At 39.0% G+C, this 13107-nt stretch overlaps 2 protein-coding genes across 9 annotated transcripts in view; one reads left to right on the forward strand and one right to left on the reverse strand.

Annotated features, from left to right (window-relative positions):
- TOM1L1 (target of myb1 like 1 membrane trafficking protein) overlaps positions 1 to 13107 on the forward strand; it is a 54085-nt gene that overhangs the window by 11446 nt on the left and 29532 nt on the right. For 4 of the 6 annotated variants that reach the window (XR_014238409.1, XM_082371887.1, XM_082371884.1 and 1 more), the window contains 3 exons: positions 1202 to 1326; positions 2224 to 2326; positions 3282 to 3398. Coding sequence is in view for 5 of the 6 variants with exons in the window: in XM_082371887.1 (XP_082228013.1) it covers positions 1202 to 1326; positions 2224 to 2326; positions 3282 to 3398 (345 nt within the window). In the remaining variant the exon portion in view is untranslated. Of the gene's footprint in view, positions 1 to 1201; positions 1328 to 2223; positions 2327 to 3281; positions 3399 to 13107 lie in introns of all 6 variants that reach the window. The other 2 variants (XM_082371885.1, XM_082371886.1) reach the window with 2 other exon arrangements.
- COX11 (cytochrome c oxidase copper chaperone COX11) overlaps positions 1 to 13107 on the reverse strand; it is a 54812-nt gene that overhangs the window by 3607 nt on the left and 38098 nt on the right. The window contains exon 6 of one of the 3 annotated variants that reach the window (XR_014238410.1): positions 12795 to 12861. The exons of the other annotated variants lie outside the window; for them this stretch is intronic. The gene's annotated coding sequence lies outside the window, so the exon portion shown is untranslated. The remainder of the gene's footprint in view (positions 1 to 12794; positions 12862 to 13107) is intronic. 3 annotated transcript variants of the gene reach the window in all.

The following is a 13107-nucleotide window of genomic DNA, read 5'->3' on the forward strand; positions in this document are numbered from 1 at the left end:
ATGTTCTGGGGTAGATAACTCACTGCTTTCAGAGTTATTTGGCAAAAGAGCTACTGATGCTGTTTTAGAATCTGTTAATTCTAGATTTAGTATAGCAAAAAACAAACAGTAGTATCTGTTCCAGAGTTTCATTAAATTGTTGAGGCATGGCAGTTTGGTGATTAAAAATATATTATTCTAATGGCCATCATCAAAAAATCTACAAACAATAAATGCTGGAGAGGGTGTGGAGAAAAGGGAACACTCTTGCACTGTTGGTGGGAATGTAAATTCATACAGCCACTATGGAGAACAGTATGGAGGTTCCTTAAAAAACTAAAAATAGAACTGCCATATGACCCAGCAATACCACTACTGGGCATATACCCTGAGAAAACCATAATTCAAAAAGAGTCATGTACCACAATGTTCATTGCAGCTCTATTTACAATAGCCAGGACATGGAAGCAACCTAAGTGTTCTTCGACAGATGAATGGATAAAGAAGATGTGGCACATATATACAATGGAATATTACTCAGCCATAAAAAGAAACGAAATTGAGTTATTTGTAGTGAGGTGGATGGACCTAGAGTCTGTCATACAGAATGAAGTAAGTCAGAATGAGAAAAACAAATACTGTATGCTAACACATATATATGGAATCTAAATCTTAAAAAAAGTGGTTATGAAGAACCTAGGGGCAGGACAGGAATAAGGACGCAGATGTAGAGAATGGACTTGAGGACACAGGGAGGGGGAAGGGTAAGCTGGGACAAAATGAGAGAATGGCATGGACTAATATATACTACCAAATGTAAAATAGATAGCTAGTGGGAAGCAGCCGCATAGCACAGGGAGATCAGCTCGGTGCTTTGTGACCACCTAAAGGGGTGGGATAGGGAGGGTGGGAGGGAGACGCAAGAGGGAGGAGATACGGGGATATATGTATATGTATAGCTGATTCACTTTGTTACACAGCAGAAACTAACACACCATTGTAAAGCAATTATACTCCAATAAAGATGTTTAAAATATATATATATATATATATATATATAAATAAAATTATTCTAGTTTCTAAAAATGTACATTCAAAAGTAGCTTTCTTTTTCTGAGTAAGGTACATAATTGTCAATCTCTCATTTTCTGTCACCAGCTTAGGAGTTGTGTTTTGTTTTGCTGCTTATTTATCTCTGGAACTTTCCATCTCTTGAATTCAGACATGGTCGCAGGGTTTCCCAGGAGCTGTGGATGTAAGTGAAGTGAAAGAAGTGTATCTGGACCTCCTTAAGAAAGGTGTTCAGTTTCCTCCAATAGATGCAGCGGCTGAAACAGCCAGACAAGAGGTAGGAGGCCGTTCTTTGACCTGTGTAGAGTAAGACAGTGTAGTGCATGGGTCTTTTCTCATTGAAAGGGACAACCCTAGCTCCACCTAGCTTCACCTAAAAGATTAATCTGTTAGAAGGATACTGTGATAACCTCATAGAATACAAGCCACAAGAAGGGTGGTGTTAGCTGGATCTTTGAACAGAGAACCAAGCATTCAAATGCCTTTTTACTTGTCTACTTCCCTTTGATCATCAGCTTCTTTCTTCTCTCTCATTGCAGACTAGCTTTTTCCACATGGTAAACAATATAGCTCCCAAATTTTCATATTATAGCCTTAGCTTTTTCACATTCCAAGTCCAAAATTTCAGAGAAGGGACTCATTGAACCAACCTAGGTCAGTTTTCCATTTCTGCACAAATTAACTAAGGTCATATAAGAACAGGGTTGCTCCATATAGAAATTATTTAAGTAGAGCAGAAGAGGGGCAGGTTTCAAAGGAAAAGATTGGTGCTAGACAGGCAGGGGTCTCTATTATAGGTAGTCATATAATAGATTTGTTTATTAATACTATGCCCATAGAAGAGTTTCTCAATGTTCACATGTATTCATTCTCAAGTTTGCAAGCAACTTTCAAGGTTTTGAACTTAGAACACTTGTAGTGACTGATTATAATTCAGCTCCTAACTTCCTATAATTTCCATAATGTAAAAACAGTAATTCTTCCCTTCTGCATATTGGTGAGTTCTGCCTTGGTAGAAAAAGCAATTCAGGTGTATACCAAAAGTCTGATCTTTGTGAAGGTTTTGTCCTGAGGGCTAACTCTCCCTAGTGATTGAGTCATCTGAATGGAAAAACTGGGCTTGGGGTGGCTGAGTTAATTTAAATAATAATATTTCTATATTTCATGTTGATGGACTGCTCAGATCTCACCGAATACACCACCATCTGTTCCTACTGCACCAGCTCTTTCTTCTGTAGTTCCCAAGAGCTCCACTATTATATTGGTCCCAGAACAGGTAACAACAGCAATGACTGTATTTATTGATGACTTTTTCTGAGTTCTAAGTACTTTATATATAGTTTGTTTATTCTTAACAATATTATCATAAGGTGGAGGTACATTTTAACCTCATTTTACAGAGGGGACTGAAGCTTAGTGATACTGTATAAGTTATGATGGTTCAACTCTAAGTGGAATTAATCCCATGGATTCTGCCTGATTCTGAAAGCCTGAGCTTTTAACAGTTGTGCTAGTCTAGTGGCTTTTGTGGGTTTGTGGAGGCTTGGCTGTGGGATGGATCTTGCATAAGTTGATTCCTGTTGCTCCTGATAGGACTGTCTGTATGCCAGTTCAGAGAGCTCAGTAAGTGGTCATCTTATTACTACTATTAACTGTGCCAACTGAATTACATTTACTTTTTTGTCTATATCTGTTTAATGTTTAGACAAGCAATTATTAAATAAAGCTCATTTCTGTCCTGCTATAAGGGAACTATCATTTAAGACTTTATATTATTATTATTCGGTATTATATAACAATCCATGTCATTAATTCCTCTTAGAATTTAATCCAGGAAGAAAAAAAAGTGTTTCTCTCTTGATTCTTCCTTCTCTCATACCATGGGACTATAAAATACTCATTTTTTTCTCTCCCATTGGTTTCTAAGAAACCCAGACTAACATTTGCCATTTTCTTCAGGCTCCTGATATGGTCACCTTCTCCCTTCTCCATATTGGTTCCAATCTGACTTTTTCCCTACATTAACTTTCCTAGAGCATATTTTTAAATTTATTACAAGAGCTCTCAAGACCTTTTAGAAGGTGACAGATTGTACATTTGTAAAATAATTATATGTACATTTGTATAAATTGGAAAATATTAAATTTTACAAAAGTGTTTTCTCTGCAAGCAAGAAACAAGGTAGCCATTCTTTGTGTCACACTTACTGGTGACTGTGTTGCTTTCGACAGATTGGAAAACTGCACAGTGAATTGGATATGGTGAAAATGAATGTGAGGGTGATGTCTGCCATATTGATGGAGAATATTCCTGGGTCTGAAAACCGTGAAGACATGGAGCTTCTGCAGGTGTAGTATAATTTCAGGGACAGGCAGTCCCTGAAAGTTATTCTCTAAACTTAGAGCCTTGGAGATGGAAGACACCTTAACATTGACTAGTCCATGCTCCAGCATGTTTACTTGATTTTTAAACTTAACAAGAAGCTGCAAGGACGACTTTATCAGAAATGCAGTGGTAACTTAGACGTGGTACTTACCCTCTTGCAATAAATAATTTAACATCATTTAATCATTTATAGCCTAGCCATATACAATCTCTACTAATCTCTGATTGTTTTAAATGTGTAAAAGTTACGTATCTATTCAGCAAACATAATGAGTAACTACAATGTGGTAAAGGATGTAGAAATGAAGAGGCTGTCCTAGTCCTTAAGGAACTTAGGTCTAGTGAGCAAGAGTGTTTTGTAAACAACAAGTTTAATAAAGTATTGATGCTATAATAGAAATTTATTTATCATACTGTGGGTTCAGGGGTGGGGGCAAGGAGAAAGGTGAGGGTTTTTGGAAAGGTTTCGATGGAGGCAGTGCTAAGGCTGTGGAGGAGCAAGTGGACCGTGCATTTGGACGTGTGTGGGCATGTGAAGGACCACGAGCAGCTCATTATGACTGGAGTGGGGGCCCTCCCAGACCCTTTTCTGTGTCTCTACATCCAGTGCACTTTTTCCTTCTAATGGTTTGTTCTAATTATCAATTTTAAATTTTAACACACACTTTAACACATAATTTTAGATGCAGTTAGAGGAAAAAAATCAGTTTCTAAATCTTTTTCTTCCCCCAAAAGTTAAGAAACTTATATTTTTACTTTTCTCTGATTCCCACTCCCCACTTCTCATGTTGTTGTTATCTTTCCTTTAAGTCCTTCGATTGTTAGTAAATAACATTTTTCTTGATTATTGCTTGTTTGGGAAACAGTAAATGGTGTAAAAATGTCCTTTTTCAACATCACCACCTGTATTTAACTGCTATCTCCTTAAATTGTTACTAGTGGTAAACTTTGAGTGTTCACATGTCCAAAGATGTCTTTTGGCTGCCATGTTAAGGGCTCGCAGTTTGACCTAGGTACAGAATTATTTTCCTTAAGTCCTTCAGAGATATTACTCCATTGTTCTTGCACCCAGTGGTGCTATTGAGAAGTATCATATTTTGTATTCTTGCACCTTTGTTTTATAATCGGTTTTTCTGGTTGTATTTGTGATTTCTCTTTACTTTAATGTTTCTGAAATTTCACTCTACTGTGTCTAGGGATATGTGTGCATGTATGTGCATATGTGTATTTACCTTACTTAACCTGCTTAGTATCAATACTTGATAGGCCTTTTGCCCTGTCAGCTTAAGTGTATTTTAGTTCCGGGAAATTCTCAGCTCTTATTTCAGATATTTCTTTTCTAGTATTCTTTCTATCTTTGTATGGAACATTATTTAGATGATGAAACTTTCAGTTATATTTTTCTTATCTCAACTTTTATATACGTTTTGTTTCTTCCTTCTTTTATGCTGTAGTTCTAGCAAAGCTTCTCCATTTTATGTATTATTTCTCTTAAATGTGAACATCAGATTGTCTCTTTGGCCCTCCTAATGAATGTTTTATTTCAACAATTTTTTATTTTAAAAATTTATTTCAATTTTTATAATAGTTCTTTCATGGATATGCTTTCCCCTTTTGTCTTTCTAAGGGTAGTAATTATTTTTAAAGGTGCTTTTCCATTTGCTCTGTGGATTCTCTTTCCTTGGGTACAAGTTCTTTTGTTCATCACCTCTTTCATTTCATTTCTCAAGTATCTGGATAGACTGGTGATAGTGAGCTTATTTTTGTTTGAGATCCCTGACAGCTGGTCTGCATTTCTGTGACCCAGCTTGCCCATGCCAAGTGGAAAACACTGTTACTGCAGCTTGTTCTTAGTACTATTTCTGAGTGTTTCTGTGTTTGCTGCTGTTTTCAGAGTACGTAGCATTGGCACGGGATGATGCTGGGTGGGTTATATTGGTAGCTGGTCTTCTGAGTTATATGCTTCCTATTTTTCCTAGTTGCTACCAGCAACTGGAAACAGTGCCCTATGTCTCTGTCCCAAGCATTGCTTCCACTTAGACACAGATGCTCCTGCCTCAGCTGTCTGGTCTCACATGGGGAGAGAGGCGTGAGCACAGGTTGTCTTGCCCAGTTGTCTCACTACTGTACTTCAGCTGTTTGTTAGCTGCCCCTCATACCGTCTTCTTCTGGCTTCCGCGGTCTCTAGTCACGGAGCATCCTTCATTTCCTTCCATGTTCTGTGGCAATACTCATTGTGGGCGGTCCTGAGTGTCCTGGATTGTGCTTTCCTCTAATCCAGGGGTCAGCATGCTGTGGCCAGTGGGCTATGCAGGCTTCGGTTGTCTGTGAACTCTGAATGGGTTTTACATTTTTAAACAATTTTAAAAAAAAGAAAAGTCATTTCTCAAGCTATATCTTTGCAAGCCTACCTCCAGAGACCACGAGGGAGTCAGACACACCCCTCAAGGAACTCCTTGCCACCCCCCACCCACTATCAATGGATTTGAGTTTGTGGTATCCCTCAGGTGCACAGAGGGTTTTAAACCACAGCTTGGGGGCATCAGGTTCCAGGAGAAGGTTGGCAAGATCTGGTCTGCACAGGTTATTGCGGACTTGATATGCCATGCCTGAGTGGGCTTAACCCAGGTGGCAGAAGGAAGCCATTAAAGGGATATAAGCTGAAGGACTGCATAACCAGATAAAACTTTAGAAAGATTCCTCTGGTGAACATTGAGATGACAAATTCTGGGGGAAGCAAGACACAACTCTTGGAAATAATTTAAGACAGCATTTCCTACTGGTCTTATGTTGTATACTATGTGGGGAATATGACATCTGTGGTCAAATAAGTTCCAAAACCAAGTGTTTACTGTACTTCTCCTCTTGGAGGGTCAAGAAGTCCATTAGTATAGTAAAGGCTCTAAGAGTCTTTTTTTATTGAAGTATAGTTGATTTACAATGTTGTGTTAGTTTCAGGTGTAGAGCAAAGTGATTTGGTTATATCAATACATATATATGTATATATCTATATTTTTTTTTGATTCTTTTCCTTTATAGGTTATTACAAGATATTGAATATAGTTCCCTGTGCTATACAGTAAATCCTTATTATCTATTTTATATATGGTAGATATATTTTATATATCATCCTAATTTATCCCTCCCCTAAGCCCTTCCCCTTTGGTAACCATAAGTTTGTTTTCTACGTCTGTGAGTCTGTTTCTGTTTTGTAAATAAGTTCATTTGGACTATTTTTTAGATTCCACATATGAGTGATATCATATAATATTTATCTTTCTCTGTCTGACTTCACTTAGTGTGATCATCTCTAGGTTGCTGCAAATAGCATTGTTTCATTCTTTTTTTTGGCTGAGTAGTATTCCATTGTGTATATATACCACATCTTCTTTATCCATTCATTTGTTGATGGACACTTAGGTTGCTTCCATGTCATGGATGTTATAAATAGTGCCGTTATGAACATTGGGGTGTGTATCTTTTTGAGTTAGAGCTTTCGTCTTTTCTGGATATATGCCCAGGAGTGGGATTGCTGGGTCGTATGGTTACTCTATTTTTAGTTTTGGAAGGAACCTCCATACTGTTTTTCCATAGTGGCTGTATGAGTTTACATTCCCACCAACAGTGTAGGAGGGTTCTATTTTCTCCATACCCTCTCCAGTGTTTATTATTTGTAGATTTTTTGGTGGTGGCAATTCTGACCAGTGTGAGATGATACCTCATTGTAGCTTTGATTTGCATTTCTCTAATAATTAGCAATGTTGAGCATCTTTTCATGTGCCTATTGGCCAAATGTATGTCTTTTGATTGGGTTGTTTGTTTTTTTGTTATTGAGTTGTATGAGCTGTTTGTATATTTTGGGAATTAAGCCCTTGTCGGTCACATTGTTTGCAAAGATTTTCTCCCAGTCTGTAGGTTGTCTTTTTGTTTATGGTTTACTTTTCCGTGCAAAAGCTTGTAAGTTTGATTAGGTCTCATTTGTTTATTTCTATTGCCTTGGGAGACTGACCTAAGAAAACATTGCTGCAATTTACATCAGAGACTGTTTTGCTTATGTTCTCTTCTAGGAGTTTTATGGTGTCATGTCTTATGTTTAAGTCTTTAAGCCGTTTTGAGCTTATTTTTGTTTATGGTGTGAGGGAGTGTTCTAACTTCATTGATTTACATGTGACTGTCCAACTTTCCCAGCACTGCTTGCTGAAGAGACTGTCTTTTCTCCATTGTATATTCTTGCCTCCTTTGTCAAAGATTACCTGACTGTAGGTGTGGTGTGACCTATGTAGGTGTGACTGTGGGTTTATTTCTGGGCTCTCTATTCAGTTCCATTTATCTGTATGTCTGTTTTTATGCCGATACCACACTGTTTCAGTTACTGTCGCTCTGTAGTATTGTCTGAAGTCTCCAAGGGTTATGCCTCCAGCTTTGTTCTTTTTCCTCAGGATTGCTTTGGCAATTCTGTGTCTCTTGTGGCTCTGTATAAATTTTAGGGTTATTTGTTCTAATTTTGTGACAAATGTTATGGGTAATTTGATAGGGATCACATTAAATCTGTGGATTGCTTTAAGTAGTATGGCCATTTTAACTATATTAATTCTTCCAATCCAAGAACATGTGATATCTTTCCATTTCATTGAATCATCTTCGATTTCTTTTATCAGTGTTTTATAGTTCTCAGCATATAAGTCTTTCATCTCCTTGGTTAGGCTTATTCCTAAGTATTTTTTTTTTTGATGCAATTTTAAACAGTATTTTTTTTTACTTTCCCTTTCTGATATTTCATTGTTAGTGAAAGAAATGCAACAGATTTCTGTGTATTAGTCTTGTATCCTGCTACCTTGCTGAAGTCATTTATCAGTTTTAATAGTTTTTGTGTGGAGTCTTTAGGGTTTTCTATATAGATATCCTATTGTCCACATATGACAGTTTTACCTCTTCTCTTGCTATTTGGATACATTGTATTTCTTTTTTTTGTCTGATTGCTCTGGCTGTGACTTCCAATACTGTGTTGAATAGAAGTGGTGAGAGTGGGCATCCTAGTCTTGTTCCAGAATTTATTGGGAAGGCTTTCAGCTTTTCACCATTTAGTATTATGTTGGCTGTGGGTTTGTCATAAATGGCTTTTATAATGTTGAGATATGTTCCCTCTCTACACGCTTTGGCAAGAGTTTTTATTATGAATGGATGTTGAATTTTATCAAATGCTTTTTCTGCATCTGTTGAGATGATCATGTGGTTTTTGTCTTTTGTTGATGTGGTGTATCACATTGACTGATTTGCATATGTTGAACCATCCTTGTGAGCCTGGGATGAATCCAACTTGATCATGGTATATGATGCTTTTCATGTGTTGTTGGATTTTGTTTGCTAATATTTTGTTGAGGATTTTTGCATCTGTACAAAGAGTCTTTAACCCAAAATTTATAGACTTTTTGACTAAAGAATCTCTATTTGCTAAGTATCTGTTAATATCCTATAGAACATCAGAGTAATATGCATTGAGAAATAAATCAGTATTTTGGATCAGTGGTTTTAAGTATATTATTTTTAAGATATTTTACTTAGGAACGTTATATCATTTTGCTAATGATTCTTATGGTTCCTGGCCTTGGGCAAGTCATTTACTATCATTGGACTTAGTTTCTATATATATAAAATGAAGAGCTAAGATAAGAGCTTAGCTCTTCATTTATACATCCAAGTTATGAGGAGATTAAAAAGAAAATTAATCATAGAGTTCCTATGTAGTAATCCCTTTTTAAAAATCCACAATCGAAGGCATTCACAGATATAAATTTTGTGACTCATGATGTTAACAAGCATGTTACACTAAAATTTAAAAAGTAAATATCAAAGTAAAAGGGTATGTGGCAGATAATATTTTTCAAAAATGGACATGGCAATATTCCTAGTTCCACACAGTCTTCCCAGCCTTTCAGAGCTCTCAAATGAAGTGATAGGATTTTTCTCTCATGTTTTTATCCATCTGTGGCAAACAATCAATCCTTCAGTAAAATGTACACTGAAACATCCCATTCAAATATGTGAATCCAGTTTTATTTGATGCCATCCTGGAGTGCACTGAAATGCCTCTTTGTGTCCAAGTCTTCGGGTGCAGATGTTTGGTTGAATTTTGCAAGGATAATGCTGATTTGCTGGTTGCTGTTTTGATGCCAGAGCTTAGGGCTGTGTGTTGCCTTGAATAATAAAGAGACTTGGGCTGTAAATCAACATTAGAACACTACTCATGGCCAATTCAAGTTGAATGGTTCTGGCCCCAGGTCAATTTGTTTATGGAGCCTATTGAATGTATAGCTTTATTTTTCTCTTTTAATGCTTTTTGTTAGTAACAGATAGAGAGCTGGTATGGGGAGCACTGTTTTTAAATTCTTTTGACAGGTATTTGAACTTTTTCTTGTAATCTAAATAACCTCATAAAAGAAAACTGTTTCTCTACTCACAACACTACAGACACCAGGTCTGAAGTTTTTTCCCTCACAGTAAATCTTTCTGGCACTAGCTACCCAGAGATAGCACAGACCCCACATGTTAAGAGGCTTAGTCCCGCAAGACTGCCCCCACTTCAGACGCCAGTCACAAGTAGCGGGTCCCCAGGTTACCCACACTTCTGTCCCATTTTGGCTACAAATCAAATTGGGGGTCCCCGTGATCCCCTCCTCAGGTTCAGTAATTCGCTAGGATGGCTCACAGAATCCAGGGAAACACATTACTTACTATTACCAGTTCATTATAAAGGATTCAGATGATAGCCAGATGAAGATGTCAAGTGAAAAAATGCACAACCTAAAAGTTTTTTTTTTTTTTTTTTTTTTTTGCTGTGCTGGGTTTTCATAGCAGGCTTCTCTAGTTGTGGCACGCATGCTCCAGAGTGCGTGGGCTCAGTAGTTGTGGTGTGTGGGCTCTTTAGTTGTGGTGCGTGGGTTTAGTTGCCCCACAGCATGTGGGATCTGAGTTCCCTGATCAGGGGTCGAACCCGCATCCCCTGCATTGGAAGGTAGATTCTTAACCACTGGACTACGAGGGAAGTCCCTAAAAGTTTTGAATTATGTTTTATTCGGTGGACAAAACTGAAGACTTAAGCCCAGGACACAGCCTCTCAGATAGCTCTAAGGTACTACTCTGAAGAAGCAAGGGAGGAGCCAGGATATATAGGAGTTTTTCTTAACAAAGACCAGGTAGTTGGAATATCAAAAGATTACTGCTAATGAAAGAAAACCAGATATCTCAAGTTAAAGAATTTAGTGCTTTTCTATGTTTGCACAGATAACAGGAGTCTGGGCTCACTGAAGTCATTCCTTTGATATACACCTCAGCTATCTGGGGCCAGCATCCTGTGCTTTCTCATCCTCACTTTCCTCAGGGTACACTCTTGGTGGGTGGCTGCAGAGGCTGACTGCTAGATGGTGGGCATCCTGTTTCTATCTTGAGTTCCTTCAGGGCTCACCATCGGGGAGGCTGTAATGTGATGGCTTGATGGCTGCAACATCCTTTGTTTACTGATATGGCAGGTGACATTTTTTCGTTGTTGACAAAGAATACGTGCAGCAAGGTCTGGAAGGGTCCCGAGCACAGGAGCTTCTGTCCCTGTGGAGTTGGAGTTCACCACCTTCCCAGCATCTGAATGTGTTCACCACCTAGAAGCTCTCTGAATCCAGTAGTTTAGGGTTTTATAGAGATTCCATTACAGAGGCATGATTTATTTAATCATTGGCCATTGGTGATTAACTCAACCCCCAGTCCCTCTCCCCTTCCTGGAGGTTGCAAGTTTCAACCTTCTAATCACAGGGTTGGTTCCTCTGGCAGCCAGCCCCCATCCTCCAAGAATCACCTCATTAGCATAAACTCAGGCTTGGTTGAAAGGGGCTTCTTATCAATAACAAAAGATGCTTCTCTCATCCTACTGCTCTGGAAATTCCCAGGGTTTTAGAAGCTCTGTGCTAGGAACTGGGGATGAGGACCAAATATATATTTCTTCTATCACAATATGCTGTCCCACTATGGTCAATCTAAAATAATGTGATGGAATCTAAAAATGAAACCAGCAAAGATAGACTATGGAGAAATAAAGTAATTCTTTAGTTTGTACTTTTTCAGAGGTTTTCTCACAACTGTGTAAACCAGCGGTCTCCAATGTTTTTGGCACCAGGGACCGGTTTCATGGAAGGCAATTTTTCCAGGGACTGGGGCTGGTGGGGGGATGGTTTCGGGATGATTCAAGCACGTTACATTTATTGTGCACTTTATTTCTATTATTATTACATTGTAATATATAATGAAATAATTATACAACTCACCATAATGCAGAATCAGTGGGAGCCCTGAGCTTGTTTTCACTTGCCACTCACTGATAGGGTTTTGATATGATTCTGCAAGCAATTGATTTATTATGGTCTCTGTGCAGCCAAACCTCTCTGCTAATGATAATCTGTATTTGCAGCCACTCACCTGCGCTAGCATCACTGCCTCAGCTCCACCTCAGATCATCAGGCATTAGATTCTCATACAGAGCGGGCAACCTAGATCCCTCGCATGCGCAGTTCACAGTAGGGTTCGCGCTCCTATGAGAATCTAATGCCGCCACTGATCTGACAGGAGGCGGAGCTCAGGCAGTAACACGAGCGATGGGTTGTGAGCGATGGGGAGCAGCTGTAAATACAGATGAAGCTTCGCTCATTTGCCCGCTGCTCACCTCCTGCTGTGCGGCCCAGATCCTAACAGGCCACAGACCGGTACCAGTCTGTGGCCTGGGGGTTGGGGACCCCTGGTCCTGGTGTAAAATCTACAGATTAGTGGAGTTAGGGCCCCCAGATAACACTGGCTTCCTGCCTAGCTTCCCCATGTAACCGCAGGGGCTTTTGGAGGCTTCAGCATGAGCCTGGTGGGGGGTTATCAGAGTTGGGGTAGTGGGCAAGGTGGGAGGCATTGAGGGCCCCGAAGCATTACAGGGCATACAGAGTTTATCTGTAAAGAAGTACTAAAAGTATCTGAAATCCACTGTGATAGTTGTGAAACAGACACTGTTTTTTCCCCAAACTAGCTAATAACCACTTTTTTTCTTTTAGCTTGTTAAAATAATTTACCTCCTCTTCCCCAAACCCCTTTGAAATGACAGACAAAATATGAAAATAAGACTAAATTCCAAGGATTACAGGAGAGCCTAGACAGACTATCAGGGGACCAGAAGAGTGAGAATATTCAGAGTCCAGTAATGTAGGTGGGATCAGCCAACTGAGGTACACACAGCCCCAGGAGAAAGAGACCCTTACACTGTGACTTTCCTCAGAAGAAGCCTATAGTAACCTCAGAATCAGAGTAAGATTGGATGGGCCTTAGGCACTCACATGGACATGAGTCTGTCTTCTGCTGTCCCAGCACTGTACCTCCAGGAGCAGGGAACTTCCAGTGTCACTAATAAGACCAGAGAAAAAGGACTTCAAATAACTTGTGGTTTCCAAGAGAACATGGGACCTCAGCAGTCAGAAGAAAAAAGAAAAACACTCACTAGGGTTTTTAAACTTTGAAGGCAGAGGGTCTCATCCCTAGAGATGGTAATGCAGAAAGGCTGTTAGAATTCTCAGGAAGAATACGTAGTTTCCTTCTCTCCCTCCAAAGGTGAGGCTTCTCCTTCTCCTTGCCATTTTCCTTTGTGGGGCT

Source organism: Balaenoptera borealis, assembly GCF_965194805.1.
Source record: "Balaenoptera borealis genome assembly, chromosome: 20".
In the NCBI taxonomy this organism is placed as follows: Eukaryota; Metazoa; Chordata; class Mammalia; order Artiodactyla; family Balaenopteridae; genus Balaenoptera; species Balaenoptera borealis.